Here is a 23,364-nt window from a genome sequence, read left to right as displayed (position 1 = left end):
TTGTCCAGTCCTTTAATAATCTTATATGTCTCAATCAGATCCCCTCTCATCCTCCTAAACTCAAGCGTATACAAGCCCAGTCGCTCCAATCTTTCAACATATGATAGTCCTGCCATTCTGGGAATTGACCTCGTGAACCTATGCTGCACTCCCTCAATAGCCAGAATGTCCTTCCTCAAATTGGGAGCCCAAAACTGCACACAATACTCCAGGTGCGGTCTCACCAGGGCCCTGTACAGCTGCAGTAGGACCTCTTTGCTCTTATACTCAATTCGTCTTGTTATGAAGGCCAGCATGCCATTAGCTTTCTTCACTGCCTGCTGTACCTGCATGCTTGCTTTCATTGACTGATGTACAAGAACAAGATAAGGTTCCACATGGTAAGCTATTGGACTAAATATAGAGGCACAGGATTGAGGGAGATTTAGCAGTGTGGATTAGAAACTGGCTTTCTGTAAGAAGGCAATGAGTAGTGGTTGATGTAAAATATTCAGCCTGGAGTCCAGTTACTAGTGGTGTGCCTCAAAGATCTGTTTTGGGACCATGGCTGTTTGTTATTTTTATAAATGATTTGGACGCAGGCATAGGTGGATGGGTTGGTAAGTTTGCAGATGACACTAATGTCGGTGAAGTGGTGGACACTGTGGAAGAATGTTGCAGGTTGCAGGGAGACTTGGATAAACTGCAGAATTTGGCTGAAATGTGGCAAATGGAGTTCAATGCAGACAAATGTGAGGTGATTCACTTTGGGCAGAATAATAGGAAGGCAGAATACTGGGTCAATGGAAAAATTCTTGGTAGTGTGGATGTGCAGAGGGATCTTGGTGTCCGTGTACATAGATCCCTGAAAGTTGCCACCCAGGTTGATAGTGCTGTTTAGAAGGCTTATGGTGTGTTAGGTTTTACTGGTAGAGGGATTGAGTTCCAGAGCCGTGGTGTCATGCTGCAACTGTACTAAACGCTAGTGCGGCCACACTTGGAATATTGTGTGCAGTTCTGGACGCCCCATTACAGGAAGGATGTGGAAGCATTGGAAAAGGTGCAGAGGAGATTTACCAGGATGTTGCCTGGTCTGGAACGCAGGCCCTATGAAGAAAGGCTGAGGGACTTGGGTCTATTCTCACTGGAGAGAAGGAGGCTAAGAGGGGATTGAATAGAGACATACAAGATGATCAGAGGATCAGATAGGGTGGACAGTGAGAGTCTTTTTCCGAGGATGATGACTTCAGCTTGTACAAGGGGGCATAGCTACAAATTGAGAGGTGATAGATTTAAGACAGATGTCAGAGGCAGGTTCTTTACTCAGAGAGTGGTAAGGGCGTGGAATGCCCTGCCTGCCAATGTAGTTAACTCAGCCACATTAGGGGCATTTAAACAGTCCTTGGATAAGCATAGGGATAATGCTGGGATAGTGTAGGGGGAGGGGCTTAGATTAGTTCACAGGTCGGTGCAACATCGAGGGCCGAAGGGCCTGTTCTGCGCTGTATTGTTCTATGTTCTATGTTCGTAACATTACTAATGACACCTTCCATCACTTTATTGATAATTGCCATAAGTCTGATAGGATAGTAATTGGCTGGGTTGGATTTGTCCTGCTTTTTGTGCAGAGAACATATCAGGGTAATTTTCCACATTTTCGGTAGATGTCAGTGTTGTAACTGTACCGAAACAGCTTGGCTAGGGGAGCGGCAATTTGAGAGCAAAAATCTTAAGTACTACTGCAGCAATGTTGAGGGCCCATAGACTTTGCATTATTCAGTGCCTCCAACGTTTTAATAACATTACATGGAGTGAATTGAATTGGCTGAAGACTGGTATCTGTGAAGGAGGCTGAGATGGATCATCCACTCGGCACTTCTGGCTGAAGATTGCTGCGAATGCTTCAGCCTTATCTTTTGCACTGATGTGCTGGGCTCTTCCATCATTGAGGACGGGGATATATGTGGAGCCCCCTCGTCCAGTGAGATGTTTAATTATCCACCACCATTCACAACTGGATGCGGCTGGGCCGCAGAGCTTAGATCTGATCCATTGGTTGTGGGATCGATTCTCTGTCTATCACTTGATGCTGTCGCTGTTTGGTGTGCAAGTAGTCCTGTTTGGTGGCTTCACCAGGTTGATACCTCATCTTCAGATGTGCCTGGTGCTGCTCCTGGCATGTCCTCCCGCACTCGCCATTAAATCAGGGTTGGTCCCCTGGCTTGATGGTAACGATTGAGTGGGGGATATGCTGGGCCATGAAGTTACAGATTGTGCTGGAGTACAGTTCTGCTGCTGTTGATGGTCCATGATGCCTCATGGAATCCCAGTCTTGAGTTGCTAGTTCTGTTTGAAGTCTGGTCCATTAGTGATGATAGTGTCATACAATATGACGGAAGGTAATCTCAATGTGATAGTGGGTCTTAGTTTCCATAAGACTGCGTAGTGGTCAATCTTATCAATACTGCCATGGACAGCCATCAGGCGTCATCAGACTGATACAACTAAGTGACTTGCTACACCATTTCAGAGGTCACTTAAGAGTCAACCAGATTCTGCGATTCTAGCGTTACATGTAGGCAGACCGGGTCTGGATGGCGGAATTCTTTCCATGAAGGGCATTAATGAACCAAATGGGTTTTTCTGACAATCGACAATGGATTCATGGTCTTTAGTATATTCTCACTTACAGATACTTATTAATGAATTCAAATTGCATCACCTGCCACGGTGTGTTTCGAACGCAGGTCCCCAGAGCATTAGCTGAGTTTCTGGGTTCATATTCTGTTGATAATATTACTAGACCTTTGCCTCCCCTTATATTAATGAAGTATGTCTTACGCCAATCCAAAGCCCTTTGTTGCAGATCATCTTTCTCCTTTCCCGTAACCAACTTAAAATGGGCATTATTGTGGTTGTTATCACAGAAGTGCTATTCCACTCTCACCTCAAACTCCTGTCTAGCTTCATTCCCTAGTGTTAGGTCCAGCAATGTACCATCCCTCACAGGACCATTTACATGTTGATACAAAAAGCTCTGCCCTACAGATTTCAAGAAATCTGATGCCTACAGACCCTTTAGAGTCTGATTATAGAACACAGAACATAGAACATAGAAAAGTACAGCACAGTACAGGCCCTTCGGCCCACAGTGTTGTGCTGTGGAATAATCCTAATCCAAAAATAAAATAACCTAACCTACATTCCCTTCAATTCACTGCTGTCCATGTGCATGTCCAGCAGTCGCTTAAATGTCACTAATGACTCCGCTCCCACGACCACCACTGGTAAACTATTCCATGCGCTCACAACTCTCTGGGTCAAGAACCTCCCTCTGACATCTCCTCTATACCTTCCTCCTAACACCTTAAAACTATGACCCCTCGTGGCAGTCAATCCTGCCCTGGGGAAAAGTCTCTGCCTATCGACTCTATCAATGCCTCTCATTACCTTGTACACCTCGATCAGGTCACCTCTCTTCCTCCTTCTCTCCAGTGAGAAAAGTCCGAGCTCAGTCAACCTCTCCTCGTAAGACAAGCCCTCCAGTCCAGGCAGCATCCTGGTAAACCTCCTTTGCATCCTCTCCAAAGCCTCCACATCTTTCCTATAATAGGGCGACCAGAACTGGACACAATATTCCAAGTGTGGTCTCACCAGGGTTTTGTAGAGCTGCAGCATGTGGCTCTTAAACTCGATCTCCCTGTTAATGAAAACCAAACCATCATATGCTTTCTGAACAACCTTATCCACCTGTGTGGCAACTTTGAGGGAGCTATGCACTTGAACACCAAGATCCCGCTGTTCCTCCACACTGCCGAGAGTCCTGCCTTTAATCCTATATTCAGCAAAATGCATCACTTTGCATTTATCCAGGTTGAACTCCATCTGCCATTTCTCAGCCCAGCTCTGCATTCTGTCAATGTCTCGCTGAAGCCTGCAATAGCCCTCGAAACTATCAACGGCACCTCCAACCTTTGTGTCATCAGCAAACATACTAACCCACCCCTCAATCTCCTCATCCAAGTCATTTATAAAAACTACAAAGAGCAGAGGCCCGAGAACAGAGCCCTGCTGGACACCACTCAGCACTGACCTCCAGGCAGAATACTTACCATCTACAACCACTTTCTGCCTCCTGTCAGCCAACCAATTCTGAATCCAGACAGCCAAATCACCCTGTATCCCATACCTCCTGACTTTATGAATGAGCCTGCCGTGGGGAACCTTGTCAAATGCCTTGCTGAAGTCCATGTACACCACATCCACTGCTCGACCCTCGTCAACCTGTCTCGTGACTTCCTCAAAGAACTCACTAAGATTTGTAAGGCATGACCTGCTCCTCACAAAGCCATGCTGACTCCCTTTAATCACGCTATGCTTTTCCAAATAGTCATCAATCCTATCCCTCAGAATTCTTCCCAAAACCTTGCTGACCACAGACGTAAGACGTAAGACTGATTGGTTATTTCAAATAATTTTGAAGGTGTTGAAATATTCTCATATAATTGCAAAATTACTGTTAGGAATGCTTACAGGATTAAATATAGAACTTAGAACTGTGCAGTACAGGAACGAATCCTTCAGCTCATGTTGTGCTGAACATGATGCCAAATGAAACTAGAGATAATGGGAACTGCAGATGCTGGAAAATCGAAGATAACAAAGTGTGGGGCTGGATGAAAACAGCAGGCCAAGCAGCATCTCAGAATCAAATGAAACTTATCCCTTCTGCCTGCCCTTGGTCCATGTCCCTCCATTCCTTGCATATTCATGCTTATCTAAAAGTCTCTAAGGTGCTCATATTGTATCTGCCTCCAGCACCATCCCTGGCAGTGTGTTTCAGACTCTGATCACTCTCTGTGTAAAATATTTGCCCCTCATAACTCCCTTGAACTTCCCTCTCCAACCTTAAATGCATGGCCCCTAGTATTAGACATTTCAACTCTGGGGAAAAGTTTATGACTGTCCATTCTCTCTATGTATTTCATAATTTTATAGACTTCAATTCAGTCTCCCATCAGCGTCCACTGCTCAAGAGAAACCAACCTGAGTTTTTCCAGCCTCTCCTTATAGCTCACATTTTCTAATCCAGGCATCCTGGTAAACCTCTTCTGCACCCTCTCCAAAGCCCCCACATCCTGCCTGTAATGTGTCAACCAGAATTGAATGCAATACTCTAAATATGGCCAGACCAAAGTCTTAGAAAGCTGCAAAATGACATCCTGGCTCTTGTACTCATTTATCTGACCAATAAAGGCAAGCATTCCATACGCCTTCTTTATGACCCCATCTACTTGTGTGGCTGCTTTCAGGGAGCTATGGACTTGAACCTCAAAATTCCACTGTCCATCAATGCTGTTCAGGGTCCTGCTATTAACTGTATATTTTTCCATAACATTTGATCTCCCGAAGTGTAGCACCTCACACTTACACAGATTAAACTCTATCTGCCATTTCTCTACCCATATCTGCAACTGATCTTTATTTTGCTATATCCTTTGACAACCTTCTACACTATCTACAACTCCATCAGTCTTTGTGTCGTCTGCAAACTACCCATCTACATATATATACATCACAAATAGCAGGGGTCCCAATACAGATCCATGCAGAAAACCATTAGTCATGGCCCTCTAATGTGAAAAACATCATTTCACCACTACCCTCTGCCTCCTATGGGCAAGCTATTCTGAATCCACGCAGCCAAGTCGTCATGGATTCCATGCAGCTTAATCTTCTGGATGGGCCGAGCGTGAGGGACCTTGTCAAAAGCCTTACTAAAATAAGACTATAAGACATAGGAGTGGAAGTAAGGCCATTTGGCCCATCGAGTCCACTCCGCCATTTAATCATGGCTGATGGACATTTCAACTCCACTTCCCTGCACTCTCCCCGTAGCTCTTGATTCCTTGTGAGATCAAGAATTTGTCGATCTCTGCCTTGAAGGCATCTAAATCCAGGTCAACAACATCCACACTCTCCCTCATTGCTTACCTTCATCACATCCCTGAAACATTCAATCAAGTTACTGAAACATGACCTGACCTTCCCATAGCCATGCTGACTCTCCCTAATTAGGCCATGCTCTTCCACATTCATGTAAATCCTATCTCTAAGAAATCTCTCCAATAGCTTCCCAACCACCGATGTGAGACTCACCAGCCTATAGTTTCCTGGATTATCCATATTTCCTTTCTGGAACAACATTAGCTATTGAGTTTACAAATATATAAAAGGAAGGAATGATGCTACACCTTTACAAATCATTGGTTGCACCACATTGGTTTAGACCACTCCTGTATATCGTTCTGGTCACCTCCCTCCAGGAAGGATATGGTACCACTACAGGAGGTGCAGTGAAGGTTCCCCAGGACGTTGCCTGGGATGGAGAAATTGAGCTATAGAGACTAGATCGGCTTGGGTTGTTTTCTTTAAAGCTGAAGGCTGAGGGGGGACATGATTGAGGTGTATAGGATTATGAGGGGTATGGACAGGGTGTATAGGGACCCGCTGTTCCCCTTGGTTGAGGGATCAATCACGAGAGGGTATAGTTTTAGGGGAAGAGGCAGAAGATTCAGAAAGGATTTCGTAAAACACTCTGTGGGTGGTGGGAATCTGGAATGTGCTGCCTGGGAATATAGTGGAGACTGGAAACCTTATGGCCTTCAAAAAAATATCTGGATGAGCACTTGAAATACAATAACACTCAATAAACTGAGACAAGTGCAGCTTACTAGGATTTACACACCTGGAGTGGCAGACTCGATGGGCTGAAGGGTCTTTTCTGGACTGTATGACTCTGTGACATTTGGAGTATTGTGTTCAATTCTGGGAACCTTTTTCAGGGAAGACTATTTGTGGACAGCATAGTGACTCAGTGGTTAGCACTGCTGCCTCACAGTACCAGGGTCCTAGGTTCAATTCCACCCTTGGGTGACTGCGCGGAGTTTGCACATTCGCCCCATGTCTGTGTGGGTTTCCTCCAGGTGCTTTGGTTTCTTCCCACAGGCCAAAGATGTGCAGGTTAGGGTGGATTGGCCATGCTAAATTGCCCAAAGCGTTCAGCGATGTGCAGCTTAGATTGGTCATAGGGGGATGGGTCAGGGTGGGATGCTCTGAGGGCCAGTGTGTACTGGTTGAGCTGAAGGGCATGTTTCCACACTGTAGGGGTTTTTAAAAAAACTTAAGGCCTGGAGAGAGTGCATAGGAGATTTACTAGAATGATACCAGCTGTGAGACATTTTAGATTCAAGGAAAGATTGGAAAAGTTGGTGTAGTCTCCCTGGAGGTGAGAAAATTAAGAGGTGGATGCTAAAATGAAACAGAGAACTGTGAATTTTGGAGATGTGAAACAAAAACAAATTGCTGGTGAAACTCACTGACGGGTCTGGCAGTATTTGTGGGAAATGAGCAAAGGTAATATTTTAAGTCCAGTGACTGTTTATCAGAACTGATTAAGAGGTGACCTTTATTGATATTATAAAATTATAAACAATTTTGACAGGGTAAAGAAGGATATTCTATTTCCACTATTTGGTATGTCAGTAAGTAGGGGTCACAATTTCACAATTTTAACAAGAGAGCTAGGAGTGAGATGAAGAGAAATTTCTTTGCTCAGAGAGTTGTTAGGATTTGGAATGCACTGCCTGGGAAAGTGATTGAGGCAGATTCCATGCCTCTGCTATCGCAACAACATCATAGTTCCATGTGTCAATCCATGCCCTTAACATATCTGCCTACCCTCGAATACTCCTAGCATTAAAGTAGAGGCCATCTAACCTTGCCTTACTCCCTGGTGACACAGTTTTCTCTGCCTTGGGTCCTGTTCTAAGCTAATTGTGTTGCTACTCAGCTCAGTTCTGGTATTAGATTAGATTAAGTTAGATTAGATTCCCTACAGTGTGGAAACAGGCCCTTCGGCCCAACAAATCCAAACCGCCCCTTGAAGCATCCCACTCAGACCCATCCCCCTATAACCCACACACCCCTGAACACGATGGGCAATTTAGCATGGCCGATCCACCTAGCCCACACATCTTTGGACTGTGGGAGGAAGCTGGAGCACCTGGAGGAAACTCATGCAGTCATGGGGAGAATGTGCAAACTTCACATAGACAGTCACCCAAGGCTGGAATCGAACCTGGGTCCCTGGCACTGTGAGGCTGCAGTGCGAACCACCAAGCCACCGTGCTTTTTGTTGATAGATTTTCCTCAAATGGGCCTAACCTCCTTCCCCTCATTCCACATCGTGATACAACTTTTTAAGCTTTTCTAGTAGCCTTCCTTGCTCTATTTTTTAAATAGTTGCACTTTTCTATTGAAGAGCACCCCTCGTGATTATTAGGCATCAGCACCCACTTTTACAAGTTCGCAGTTGCAACCAATAGTTTTATATTGGCCAGGTAACAGTTTGTGTTAGTGCAGCAGTTTGATCCCCTTATGTGCAACATTTGAGTACAAGGGGTGCTGGCTCCTCATTATTTTCAGTACTTCCTTTCAGAATCTGCATAACCATGGTAATATGCAATGGCCAACTTTGAACAGAGCCTCCAAAAGTAGTTTCCTCAGTGTGCAATTTTTAAAAAAATCAATAAGCCTCCCTGGGCCACTCATAAAACGTACGTCCCAGACCGAAACTGCTTTCTGCTGGCCTCACCTCATATCTTTAGGCTTGCTGGAAATCCTTCTGAGACTTCAGCTTTAAATTAAGCCTTTCTGCCAGGATGCAGTGCACTCATTTGCTCAAAAGCCAGAATTAGGGGGAGGTGGTGATGGCCTAGTTGTATTATTGCTGAATCCTTTCACACCTTCTCCAAGAGCTGGACATTTCTGTTTATACCATGGTGACCAGAGCTGTTCACAAAACTCCATGTATGGCCTAAGTAAGGGTTAATATAATTTTAACCTCTCTAATTTTCTTCGATAAGCATATGGATGATGATGGGATAGCGTAGGGGGATGGGCTTAGATTAGTTCACAGGTCGGCGCAAAATCGAGGGCCCAAGGGCCTGCTCTGCGCTGTATTGTTCTATGTTCTAATTTTCATATCTATCTCTGTAAAAATGAATCCCAGTGCTGGTTTGTGTTTTGTGACTGTGTTAACCTTTGTTACTGCTTTTAGTGATCTTTCTATCTTTAAATCTCTCTATCCCTTGACCTGATTTAGACACATACTGCCTGAGCTCTGGGGGAGATAGTGCTCTGGTGGTAATGTCTTTGAATGGATGATTTAGACGTTTGAACAATCACTGTTGATCCCTGGTACCAAATGTCAAGTAATTACCAAAGTAATTTCAATTCATAACAATACTGAAAAGTGAGTTTTTGTAATGGTGACCATGAAAACTATCGCAGGTTGTTTCCAAAACCCACCCTGTTTATCAAATTCTTTCGACATTCTCAAGGCCAAAATACTCTACTTTATATTTGTCTTTATCAAGATTCCAGTTAGACTCACATTATGCAAGTTTATGAATGACTTACTGCATTTGATTTATCTCTGTGTTACCTCCTCATCCCCAATTTGGTGTCATTCACATAGTTTGAAAATGTCACAAACATAAACCATGAACAACACCGATCCTTGTGGAATGATACTTCCCAACAACTGATAATCATGGACTGATAGCCTGGAACACCACCCATGCCATCCACCTGCTCCGAGACTTCCACTTCCTTGGCCCCCAATACCTCATCTTCACTATGGATCTCCAATTCCTGCGTACTTGTATCGTCCATGCAGATGGCCGAAAAACCCTCCACTTCTTCCTCTCCCTCTGGCCCAACCAGTCGCCCTCCACTGACAACCTCAACCGCTTAATAAAATTGTTCTTACCCTTAACAACTTCTTCTTTAACTCCTCCCAAATCCTACAGACTGGGGGGTGTGACCATGGGAACCTGCATGAGCCCAAGCTATAACTGCCTTTTTGTAGGATACAGAGAAGAACAAAGAACAAAGAAAATTACAGCACAGGAACAGGCCCTTCGGCCCTCCAAACCTGCGCCAATCCAAATCCTCTATCTAAACCTGCCGCCTATTTTCCAAGGATCTGTATCCCTCCGCTCCCTGCCCATTCATGTATCTGTCTAGATACATCTTAAATGACGCTATCGTGCCCACCTCTACCACCTCCACTGGCAACACGTTCCAGGCACCCACCACCATCTGCGTAAAGAACTTTCCAAGCTTATCTCCCTCACCTTGAAATCGTGATCCCTAGTAACTGAGTCCCCCACTCTGGGAAAAAGCTTCTGGCTATCCAACCTGTCTATACCTCTCATCATTTTGTGGACCTCAATCAGGACCCCCCCCCACCCCCTACCATCTCCCTCTTTCTAATGTAAATAATCTTAATCTATTCAACCTCTCTTCATAGCTAGCGCCCTCCATACCAGGCAACATCCTGGTGAACCTCCTCTGTGCCCTCTTCAAAGCATCCACATCCTTTTGGTAATGTGGCGACCAGAACTGTACACAGTACTCCAAATGTGGCCGAACCAAAGTCCTATACAACTGTAACATGACCTGCCAACTCCTGTACTCAATACCCCGCCCAATGAAGGAAAGCATGCTGTATGCCTTCTTGATCACCCTATTGACCTGCGTTGCCACCTTCAGGGAACAATGGACCTGAACACCCAGATCTCTCTGTGCATCAAATGATACATGGAACAGTCCCTCTTCCGCAGTTACACTGGCACTGTCCCTCACCTCTTCCTCCGCTACATTGATGGCTGTAGTGGTGTTGCCTCGTGCTCCCCTTCCTTTCATCCCAACCTCAAGTTCACCTGGACCATCTCTGATACCTCCCTCTCCTTCCTGGACCTCTGTCTCTGGTGACTTCCTCGAAACTGATGTCTATTTCAACCCTACCGACTCCCACAGCTACCTAAACTATACCTCCTCTCACCCACCTTCCATAAGAATGCAATCCCTTACTCCAAATTCCTCTGCCTCTGCCACATCTACTCCCAAGATGGGGCATACCACTCCCAATCTTCCCAGATATGCTCTTATATCAAGGATCACAGCATCCCCCCTTCAGTCATCAAAAATGCTCTCAACCACATTTCTTGCATTTCCCACACTTCTGCTCTCACATCCCCGCCCTGCTATAAAACCAAAGACAGAATCCCCCCTTGTCCTCACGTATCACCCCACCAAACTCCATATCCAACATATCATGCTCTGTCTATTCCACCTTACAATACAACCTTACAGCCAAAGATATATTGCCCCACCCACCCTGATCTGCCTTTCATAAGGACTGCTCTCTCCGTCACTCCCTCGTCCACTCCACACTCCCCACTAATCCCACCATGCCCCGCACCTTTCCCTGCAACCGCAGGAGGTGCTACACCTGTCCCTACACCTCCTCCCCTCACCTCCATCCAAGGAATGAAACAAACCTTTCACATCCGTCAATGTGGTCTACTGCATCCACTTCTCTTGATGTGGCCTCCTCTACATCAGTGAGACCAAACGGAGGCTCGGAGATCATTTTGTACAGCACCTACGCTCAGTTCGTGACAAACCAAACCTTCTGATCGCAAACCAATTCAACTGCACCCCCCCCATCCCCCCCCCCCCCCCCCCCCCCCCGCCTCACTCCCTGGGTGACATGTCCTTCCTGGGCCTTCTCCAGTGTCACAATAACACCACCTGCAAACTGGAGAAGCAACAACTCATATCCCTCCTCAAGAGACTACAGCCTGATGGCCTAAACATGGAATTCACCAGTTTTAAAATCTCCCCACCCCCAATCCTCATCTCATGACCAACCCTCCCTCTCATCCCCACCTTCTTGACCTGATACAACCTGTCCATCTTCTCTCCCACTTATTTGCTCCTCCTGCTTCACTGACCAACCCCCACCATTCCCTACCTGCACTACTCTATCACCATCCCACCTACAATCCCCAGTCTCACCCCTCCTCTGACTATTTATTTTTTGACTTCCCTTTGCCACACCCACCACTCCCCCACCACCATTTCTGAAGAAGCATCCTGCAGCTCCACACTGTGTTATCTCTGACTCCAGCATCTGCAGTTCTTACTATCCCTGATAATCCCTTCACTCCTTTAATCTCTCCTTCGAACCAATTTATATTCCGACGGTCCACAAACCTTATTTTCTTTCTCTCTTGCCAAGGGATCCATCATCCATGCTCCGAATCTGGTTCCTGATGTTTTGACTGTCATGGGAAGGCTGATTTTCATCAACTTGCCACATGCTGGAAGAAAAGTCAATAAACACACACTTCAATCCAGACCACACAAATCAAATAACTTCATATTCTCCTGGGTAGACTCCACTGGAAGCAACTTTCACCCAGGCACCTGGGGTAAATTAAAAACTAATATTCCAGTGTGATAATGAGTAGCCTATGGAGAATGCCAAAGAGACAGTGTACGGTGTTCAGAGATAATAGGAACTGCAGATGCTGGAGAATCCAAGATAATAAAATGTGAGGCTGGATGAACACAGCAGGCCAAGCAGCATCTCAGGAGCACAAAAGCTGGCGTTTCGGGCCTAGACCCTTCATCAGAGAGGGGGATGGGGTGAGGGTTCTGGAATAAATAGGGAGAGAGGGGGAGGCAGACCGAAGATGGAGAGAAAAGAAGATAGGTGGAGAGAGTATAGGTGGGGAGGTAGGGAGGGGATAGGTCAGTCCAGGGAAGACGGACAGGTCAAGGAGGTGGGATGAGGTTAGTAGGTAGATGGGGGTGCGGCTTGGGGTGGGAGGAAGGGATGGGTGAGAGGAAGAACAGGTTAGGGAGGCAGAGACAGGTTGGACTGGTTTTGGGATGCAGTGGGTGGAGGGAAAGAGCTGGGCTGGTTGTGTGGTGCAGTTGGGGGAGGGGACGAACTGGGCTGCTTTAGGGATGCAGTTGGGAAGGGGAGATTTTGAAACTGGTGAAGTCCACATTGATACCATTAGGCTGCAGGGTTCCCAGGCGGAATATGAGTTGCTGTTCCTGCAACCTTCGGGTGGCATCATTGTGGCACCGCAGGAGGCCCATGATGGACATGTCATCTAGAGAATGGGAGGGGGAGTGGAAATGGTTTGCGACTGGGAGGTGCAGTTGTTTGTTGCGAACTGAGCGGAGTTGTTCTGCAAAGCGGTCTCCAAGCCTCCGCTTGGTTTCCCCAATGTAGAGGAAGCCACACCGGGTACAATGGATGCAGTATACCACATTGGCAGATGTGCAGGTGAACCTCTGCTTAATGTGGAATGTCATCTTGGGGCCTGGGATAGGGGTGAGGGAGAAGGTGTGGGGGCAAGTGTAGCATTTCCTGCGGTTGCAGGGGAAGGTGCCGGGTGTGGTGGGGTTGGAGTGCAGTGTGGAGCGAACAAGGGAGTCACGGAGAGAGTGGTCTCTCCGGAAAGCAGACAGGGGTGGGGATTGAAAAATGTCTTGGGTGACATGTCCATCATGGGCCTCCTGCGGTGCCACAATGATGCCACCCGAAGGTTGCAGGAACAGCAACTAATATTCCGCCTGGGAACCCTGCAGCCTAATGGTATCAATGTGGACTTCACCAGTTTCAAAATCTCCCCTTCCCCAACTGCATCCCTAAACCAGCCCAGTTCGTCCCCTCCCCCCACTGCACCACACAACCAGCCCAGCTCTTCCCCTCCACCCACTGCATCCCAAAACCAGTCCAACCTGTGTCTGCCTCCCTAACCTGTTCTTCCTCTCACCCATCCCTTCCTCCCACCCCAAGCCGCACCCCCATCTACCTACTAACCTCATCCCACCTCCTTGACCTGTCCGTCTTCCCTGGACTGACCTATCCCCTCCCTACCTCCCCACCTATACTCTCTCCACCTATCTTTTTTTCTCTCCATCTTCGGTCCGCCTCCCCCTCTCTCCCTATTTATTCCAGAACCCTCACCCCATCCCCCTCTCTGATGAAGGGTCTAGGCCCGAAACGTCAGCTTTTGTGCTCCTGAGATGCTGCTTGGCCTGCTGTGTTCATCCAGCCTCACATTTTATTATAGTGTACGGTGTTCATGCTGATTCATTCAAATGGAAATGACTTTCTCACAGGAAATCACATGTTGGGCTCCAGGATCTGACTTATGGAGATTACAGTATGTTCAGGAAGAGCAGGAGACTTTAGGTCAATGGTTCCCAACAAAATTGTCCCCCATTGATTTGGCTGGTGGGGTGGCTTTCCTGACTTCATGTCAGGCAGTAAAGTGGAGTTGAAGATTAAATGATCAGTTATGATCTCACTGAATGGTGGCACAGACTCAATGGACTGAATGGCCTACTTCAGTTCCTACATTTTCTCATCTTATGCTTATCAGTGTAGAGGAAGGCGACATGAAAGCTCATTTATCATTGCTCAAAAGTGAATGAGGATTTGAGAAAGAAGCATATAAAATGATAAGGGGAATGGAATATCACTAGGATTGAAGTAGACTTTCTCCAGTTCAAGAGATGGCCTCATGTGCTGAATGGTAACCCATCCTTAGGTTCCTATGATGATGAAATACCAGACTTAGCTCTCAAGATATGGTCAGTTGCACTTTCTAAGCAATGCAAATTTTACCAGAGAAATGCTATAGTTGTAAATGTTGGAAACTCACATAGTTTCTTCATGCAATCATGCAGTCTATTCTCCAAGTTGAGAACTCTCTGCTGAAGTTCCTCAAAGTCATAAGCTCCAATGTCCTGCTGGATGGCATTCAGCACTATAGACAGATTCCTCACCTCATCTTTGAACTGAATGATCACCTTGCTGTCTGTTTTGTATTGCTCTAGGACAGGAATCAGTGGCAGCAACTCTTCCATCTTTTCTTTCAGTTCCTGAAAAATTTTACATGTCAGGTTTCCAGATTCAGCTTACGTTCTTTTCACAAAGAGTAAAAGATTCTATCCTACCTGGAAATGTTTTGTCAGGAGTGTCTTCCGGTCATCTTCAATCTGCCGAAATTTTCCCTTCAGTCCTTTCATTTGTGTTTCCATTTTTAACACGTACTGAAAGTCCCTCTGAGTCCTCAGATTCAATACCTCAATAGACTGAGACATGTTCTGCACCTTTAATCAAACAATAAATATGGGAAGAAATTCATTCCAACGCAAATAAACGTAAAGTAGCCTTTTTTAAAAACAGTATGATGCGTGATTAGTTAGCTCACAAATAACACAAAAATTGATGAAGTTTTAAAAAGCGAGGAGGAAAGCATTAGAATGCAAAATGATATAAACATAGAAACGTAGAAATTAGGAGCAAGAGTTGGGTATTTGACCCTTTGAAGCTGCTCCACCTTTCAACATGGTCATGCCTGATCATCCAACTCAGTCCTCTCTTCCTGCTTTCTCCCCATACCTTTTGATCCCTTTCATACTAACACCTTCTTAAAAGCATGAAAATTCCACGGGCTCACAACCTCTGTGTGAAGAAATTTTTCATTAACTCAGTTCTGGACAGGTTGTTCAGATGAGCTAAACAGTGGCAAACGGAAATCAATCCTTCAATGCATTTTAGGAAGACTAACTAAGCAAAGGAGGGATTTGTTGAATAGATTGATCCTAGTGAGCACAGACAGGACAAAAAAGAAGGGAAGATTTGAATGCTGACAGTGAGCAGTGCAATAGTTGCCATCTAATGCACAAGCAAAAGCTGAGGGCAGGGTTAAATTGTCTGTAAATACACAGAGTAGCGTGAACAAAATTGGGAAACTGGAGGTCGGAATTGCTGTAGCAGGTTATGACATAGCAGCATTGATAAAAAATTGGCTCAAGCCAGAATAGGACTGGATATTTAACATCTGGGTTATAAGGCTTATAAGGAAGAGAAGAAGTTTCCATAATCTACCCACAAATTCTCTCTCTACCCCCTCCCCATTATTTAGAGGTCTACAATAACTATCCAACAAGGTCACTGCTCCTTTCCTGTTTCTCACCTCCAACTATTTAGATTCTAATTCAGGAACTGCACCTTGTTCAAGGGTAATAACACTATCTTTGACTGAAGCTACTACACTCCTCCCTTTACACCACCTTGGTTCCACTAAAAACCTTAAAACCAAGGATGTTAAGTATCCTGTATTCTGGCTTGAGCCAATTTCTTGTCAATGCTACCATGTCGTATTTTACTAGAATCATTCCTACTTCCAGTTTCCCAATTTTATTCACTATACCGTGCAATTCTAAACATACAATTTAACTATGCCCTTATCTCTTTTTTGTATATTAGAAGGCAAATATTAAATTGCTCACTGTCGACACTCAAGCCTTCTCTGTCTTGTTCCCCATCTTCTTTATTTTGTCCTTTCTGGTATTTCCAAGACTAGGCCCTCTAGTCAATCGCTTCTCCCCTCCCCCAACCTTACAAGTTTAAATTCACCCCATTACACTATTTACTCTGTCGGCCAGGATATTACTTCATTTTCTGATTGGGTGAAGCCCACATTTTCTGACTAGCTTTCACCTTTCCCAAGAGAAATCCCAATGTCCCACAAATTTAAACATCTCCCTTTTACATCGTCTGTCAACGCAAACATTTACCTTCCTAATCTGCCTTTTCCGAAATGGTCAAGCTCGTTTTTTTCTGAGATTTGTATCTTGGAGTTCCTATGTTTCAATCTACTCCCTAATTCCTGAAACTGATCCTGAAGTCCTGTACACAATCCCACCCTATGTCGCTGGTTCTCATTACCCCAAGTTGTTCACTTTCTCATTCCAGAAGTTTACGTAGCCATTCTGTTACGTCCTGAACATTTGCACCTGACCGACCCAGCCCTTAGAGCAACAGTACTCATGATCTTGGGTGCAATGTTGACTGTCTATGCTGAGAACTACTGAGGCACACACACTACCATATCCGTAATCAGCGTACCAGCCTCCCTGTCTTTTCCCAGGGTAGCCTTGGGCACCAGGGTACTGTGGTTTTACCTCAAGTCATCCACCCCCAACTCAGTTGTGTTGCTCTTACCTGTTAGGTACGTTCAAGGTGTCCTGGCTTTCTTTTACCTGCTATTTCCATTTCCAAATGGTCTCCAAACATAACTCTGCCACACTGTCGACACTCCCAACACTGTACAACTACACTGAAAATGCACTGTCACATTCCAACACTTTACCAACATTCACCTTTCATTAAACAGTGGCTTAGTGATTAGCACAGGGTCAGGGACCCAGGTTCGATTCTACCCTTGGGCAACTGTCTGTGTGGAGTTTGCACACTCTCCCCGTGTCTGCGTGGGTTTGCTCCAGTTTCCTCCGACTGTCCAAAAATGCACAGGTTATGTGGATTGGCCATGGGATATGCAGGGATACAGGGATGGTGTGGGTCTGGGTGGAATGCTGTTTGGAGGGTCAGTGTGGACTTGATGAGCTGAATGGCCTGCTTCCACGTTGTAGGGATTCCAGCCTACCGTTGATGTCAAAAGTGGACATCAGTGCCTTAACGAGTGACAATGCCCTTGATGGTGATGGTAGCCTTTCTGCTTGAACCACTTTACGAAGAACAATGCAGCACTGGAACAGGCCCTTCTACCCTTCAAAACTGCACCGACACATTTTCTCCTTCCATATTAAAACTGTCTTCACTTACAGGATCTGTAGCCCTCTATTCCCTCCTTTTCATGTGTTCATCCAGGTGCATCTTGAATATTGCTGTTGTATCTGCTTCCACACCTCCTCTGGCATCGTGTCCAGGCACTCACCACCCTTTGTGTGATACACATGCTTTGCACGTCTCTTTTAAACTTAACCATAGCTAAAATCCCCCATTTCAGATAATGTACTGATAAACCTTTCTGTACCGTCTCCAAAATACCCTCATCCCTCTGGTAGTGTGGTGACCAGAACTGTACTCAATATTCCAAGTGTGGCCGAACTAAAGTTCTGTAAAGCTGCAGCTTTGGCTGCTTTCTCCTGGATGGTGTCAGGCTTCTGGTGTAATGTTGGAACGACACTCATCCAGGCAAGTGGACAGTATTCCATCACTCTCCTGACTTTGAACATAGAACATAGAAAAGTACAGCACAGTACAGGCCCTTCGGCCCACGATGTTGAGGGGAATGTAGGTTAGGTTTATCTAGGTTAGGTTAATCTATCCTAATCCAAAAATAAAATAACCTAACCTACATTCCCCTCAATTCACTGCTGTCCATGTGCATGTCCAGCAGTCGCTTAAATGTCACTAATGACTCCGCTTCCACGACTTCCACTGGCAAACTATTCCATGAGCTCACAACTCTCTGGGTGAAGAACCTCCCTCTGACGTCTCCTCTATACCTTCCTCCTAACACCTTAAAACTATGACCCCTCGTGGCAGTCAATCCTGCCCTGGGGAAACGTCTCTGGCTATCGACTCTATCCATGCCTCTCATTACCTTGTGCACCTCGATCAGGTCACCTGTCTTCCTCCTTCTCTCAACAGAGAAAATCTTTGTAGGTGGTTAATAAGCTTTGGAGAGTCAGGATGTCAGTTACTTACAGCAGAATTCCCAGCCTCTAATGTATTCTTTTAGCTGGAGTATTTAGAAGCAATTTATATACAGTTCACTTTCCAATCAATAGTGACCCCAAAATAGTAATCGTAGAGATTGCAATTGTATTAATGTCATTGATTTCAAGGAGGGGTGGCTGAACTATCTTGTTTGAGATGGTCAATGACTGTTACCTGTATGGCATTATCAGCCCAAACCCAGTCTTGCTGTATATGAGTATGGACCAGTTCAGTGTCTGAGGAGTTGCAATCTATGCAAAATGGGTAGATTGACCAAACAGGTAGATGAGAGTAAACCAGTTGATGTGGTGTATATGGATTTCAGCAAGGCGTTCAGTAAGGTTCCCCACAATAGGCTATTGCAGAAAATACGGAGGCATGGGATTGTGGGAGATATAGCAGTTTGGATCGGAAATTGGCTTGCTGAAAGAAGACAGAGGGTGGTAGTTGATGGGAAATGTTCATCCTGGAGACCAGTTACTCGTGGTGTACTGCAAGGGTCGGTGTTGGATCCACTGCTGTTTGTCATTTTTATAAATGACCTGGATGAGGGCATAGAAGGATGGGTGAGTAAATTTGCAGACGACACTAAGGTTGGTGGAGTTGTGGATAGTGTTGAAGGATACTGTAGGTTGCAGAGAGACACAAATAAGCTGCAGAGCTGGGCTGAGAGGTGGCAAATAGAGTTTAATGCAGACAAGTGTGAGGTGATGCACGTTGGTAGGAGTAACCGGAATGCAAAGTACTGGACTAATGGTAAGATTAATAGAACATAGAATATTACAGCACTGTACAGGCCCTTTGGCCCTCAATGTTGTGCCGACCTGTCATACCAATCTAAAGCCCATCTAACCTACACTATTCCATGTACCTCCATATGCTTATCCAATGATGACTTAAATGTACCTAAAGTTGGCGAATCTACTACCGATTCTTGGTCGTGCAGATGAGCAGAGAGATCTCGGTGTCCATGTACACAGATCCTTGAAAGTTGCCACCCAGGTTGACAGGGCTGTTAAGAAGGCATACAGTGTTTTAGCTTTTATTAATAGAGGGATCGAGTTCCGGAACCAAGAGGTTATGCTGCAGCTGTACAAAACACTGGTGTGGCCGCACTTGGAGTATTGTGTACAGTTCTGGTCACCGCATTATAAGAAGGATGTGGAAGTTTTGGAAAGGGTGCAGAGGAGATTTACTAGGATGTTGCTGGTATGGAGGGAGGTCTTATGAGGAAAGGCTGAGGGACTTGAGGCTGCTTTCGTTAGAGAGAAGAAGGTTGAGAGGTGACTTAATTGAAACATATAAAATAATCAGAGGGTTAGATAGGGTGGATAGGGAGTGCCTTTTTCCTAGGATGGTGATGGCGAGCAGGAGGGGGCATAGCTTTAAATTGAGGGGCGAAAGATATAGAACAGATGTCAGAGGTAGTTTCTTTACTCAGAGAGTAGTAAGGGTATGGAACACTTTGCCTGCAACGGTAGTAGATTCGCCAACTTTAGGTACGTTTAAGTCGTCATTGGATAAGCGTGTGGATGTACATGGAATAGTGTAGGTTAGATGGGCTTCAGATTGGTATGGCAGGTCGGCACAACATCGAGGGCCGAAGGGCCTGTACTGTGCTGTAATGTTCTATGTTCTATGTTCTGCGTTCTATGTTCTGTGCTGAACAAAAACATTGTTCAACCAAGTCAGTAAAAAAATGATTTGGTCAGATATTTTACACCAGTATTCATAATACAAGATACAAGTAATATCCTAGATGCATTGGTGTGTTGGCTTTAATTTTACAAAACACATTAAATTCAAGGAAATGTTCTTTTAGATTGGAAAATATCAAATGTAACTCCTTTGTTCAAAAGAATGGACAAAGGAAACAGATAGTTCAAAACCACAAGCCAGGTGCCTTAACATCTATCAAAAAGAAAATGTTAAAAGCTGCTCTTAAAGCTGTTCTAACAGGTCACTTGGCTAAGTTCAGGGTTATCAGGTAGAGTCAACACGGCTTTGAAAAGGGGAATCATGTCTAACCACCTTACTGAAGTTCTTTGAAGAAGTAATTTGTGAATGATGGGGAAACAGTGGATATACTGTACTTAGATTTCCAGAAGCCACTGGATAAGGACCCACATCAAAGGTTATTGCAGAAAATCAAACGAAATTGTGGTGGGTAACTTATTGGCAAGGACAGCAGATTAGCTAGCTAAACAAACACAGTGAGTTGGAATAACTGAACCTTTTTCAAGCTGGCAGGATGTCATGAGTGGTATGCCATCAGTGTCCGTATTGGGGTTTCAACCATTTACAATTTAAGTAAGTGATCTAGAGGAAGGAACTGAAGCTATGGGAGCTAATTTAGTGAAGGCACAAGGAGCTTACAAGGGGAGATAAGTTAAGTAAATGGGCAAAAATCTGGCAAATGGACTACAATGAGGGAAAGTGTGAAATTTGTCCATTTTGGCAGAAAGATTAAAAAAAGTACATTATCCAGAGGGTGAGAGGTTACAGAGTTCCAAGATGCAGAGAGATCTGGCTGTCCTAGTGCATGAATTGCGGAAGGTACTATGACTAATCAGGAAAACTGATGGAATATTATGTTTTTGTGCAAATGGAATTAAATGCAAGAGTAGGGAGGCTATGCTGTAGTTATAAAGGGCTTTGGTGGGATCACATTTATTTATTTATTATTGTTAAATGTATTTTGTTACAAAATACAGTGAAAAGTGCTGTACAGTGTTGCCACTCTCCAGCACCAGCTTAAAACACAGAAAAATAAACCAAAACATAGAACACAAAGGCAGAAAAGTAAATAAATAAAGAAATAGTGTTTAACTTTACAGTCCTTCTTCATAAGTGGCCCACCATAGGCTATGAGCCTGGTGGCTAGCCAAGATTCCCACTTGCCATACAACTGGTAGAATGAGATTCACCACTTTTTGGTGCCATCTCGCCTCCACCAATACCCTGCCTTTATGAACCCTCACTGGACCTCACCAAGGCAGCCACCAATGATGCCTCTTGGTACTGCCCCAGCCCAAACCTGCCTCTGCCACCACCTCCAGGAATTAATTACCATGAGGTAGTTAAATTTACAGCGATGTTGCCAGGACTCAAGGGACTGAGTTACAGGGAGAGGTTGGACAAGCTAGGACTTTTTCTTTAGAGCGTAGGAGACTGAGGGGGGATCTTATAGAAGTGTATAAAATCATGAGATAGCATGAATGCACTTAATCTTTTTCCCAAAGGTCTGAAACTATGACTAGAGGACATCAGTTTCAAGAACGAGGGTAAAAAATACATGGGAACCTGAGGGTCAACGTTTTTACACAGTGGGTGGTATGCATATGGAATGAGCTGCCAGTGGAAGTGGTTGAGATGGGTACATTAACAATGTTAAAAGGCATTTGGACAAATACACGGATAGGCATTTTTAGAAGAATATGGACTAAGTGCAGGGAAGTAGGGTTAGTGTGGATGGACATTTTGGTAGACCAGTTTGTGCCAAAGGTCCTGTCTCTGTGTTGTAGGACTCCATGATTCTATAAAAGAAGAAAAAAATGAGAAAAGAAAGAAAAAAGAGAAAGAAGAAATGAAAAGAAAGGTGGGCAGAGCCCCCTGGGTTCAGGAGCCCTGCTCCACTGTGACTGACTGGAAGATCCTGCCATCCTACCCGACAGTCCAGAGTACCATGTATGGTACTGATCATCATATTTACAGAAGGATGTTACTGTTCCAGAAATAGTTCAGAGGAGGTTTAGGAGACTACGACCTGGAATGAGTAGATTGCTAGACAGGGTGGGCCTGTATCCTCTGGAGTTTAGAGGAGTCAGAGATGATTTAATTGAAACAAATAAGATCCTGATGAGACTTGACCGGGTAGGTGTGGAAAGGATGTTTCCTCTTGTGGAAGAGTCTAGAATTCAGGGTGATACTTTAAAAATAAGAAGATGCTTATTCGAAACAGATGATGCTAAGCTAGGGAGAATAAGGAATCATAAGGATGACACTGAGTGACTTCAGATGGACGTTGACAAGTTGGTAAAATGGGCAGACACCTGGAAGATAAATTTCAATGCAGAAAATTGTGAGTTAATGCATGTTGGTGGAAAAAAAGTGGAGAGACAATACAAGTTCAATGTTACAAATTTGAGGGGAGTACAGAAGCAGAGGGATTTCAGGCATAGTTCTCTGAAGGTGGCCAGGCAAATTGAAAAAGTTGCTCAGAAGGCTCATAGGATCTTTGGGTTCATAAATAAAGACATAAAAGTATAACAGCAAGGAAGTGATGCAACACCTCTCCAAATCATTGGTCAGACCACATTTGGAGTATTGTGTTCAGTTCTGGCACCTTATTTAAGGAAGGATGTTAAAGTCCTGAAGAGAGTTCAAAGGAGATTTACTAGAATGATACCAGGAATGAGAGATGTTGATACAAAGATTAGAGAAAGTGGGCTTATTTTCCTTGGAGCAGAGAAGATTAAGAGGTGCCCTTACTGAAATGGTAAAAATTATGAAACAATTTTGATGGAGTAAAGAAGGATATTCTGTTTCTGCAAGTTGATACGTCAATAACTAGAGGCATAATTTCAAGATTGTCAACAAGAGATGTAGGAGTGAGATGAGGGCAAACTTCTTTACTCAGGGATTGGTAGGATTTGGAATGTGCTGCCTAGGAGAGCGGTGGAGGTGGATTCCATAGGAGGCTTCAAAAGAGCTGAGTGTATATTTGAAAGTGATGAACTTAGGGCTGCAGAGATCAGGCTGGAGAATGTGACTTGCTGGGTAGCATTTTTGGGAGCTTGTACAGACATGATGCGTCGAATGACCTCATTCTGTCCTGTAAAATTCTATGAACCTGTGAAGTTTGTTTTTCTCTCGCAGAGGGTGGTGAGTCTTTGAAATTGCCATTAGAT

General features: G+C 44.7%; 1 protein-coding gene across 1 annotated transcript in view; it reads right to left on the bottom strand.

Annotated features, from left to right (window-relative positions):
• The window catches only part of olfm3a (olfactomedin 3a), a 74,172-nt gene that overhangs the window by 35,697 nt on the left and 15,111 nt on the right, over nt 1-23,364 (bottom strand). The window contains exons 3-5 of the mRNA XM_048539954.2: nt 14,878-15,033; nt 14,583-14,802; nt 12,109-12,215 (exon numbers count right to left, since the gene is read on the bottom strand). Of these exons, the coding sequence (XP_048395911.1) occupies nt 12,109-12,215; nt 14,583-14,802; nt 14,878-15,033 (483 nt within the window). The remainder of the gene's footprint in view (nt 1-12,108; nt 12,216-14,582; nt 14,803-14,877; nt 15,034-23,364) is intronic.

Source organism: Stegostoma tigrinum, chromosome 8 (assembly GCF_030684315.1).
Source record: "Stegostoma tigrinum isolate sSteTig4 chromosome 8, sSteTig4.hap1, whole genome shotgun sequence".
Lineage (NCBI taxonomy): Eukaryota > Metazoa > Chordata > Chondrichthyes > Orectolobiformes > Stegostomatidae > Stegostoma > Stegostoma tigrinum.
This window is presented reverse-complemented; position numbering and strand designations above follow the sequence as displayed.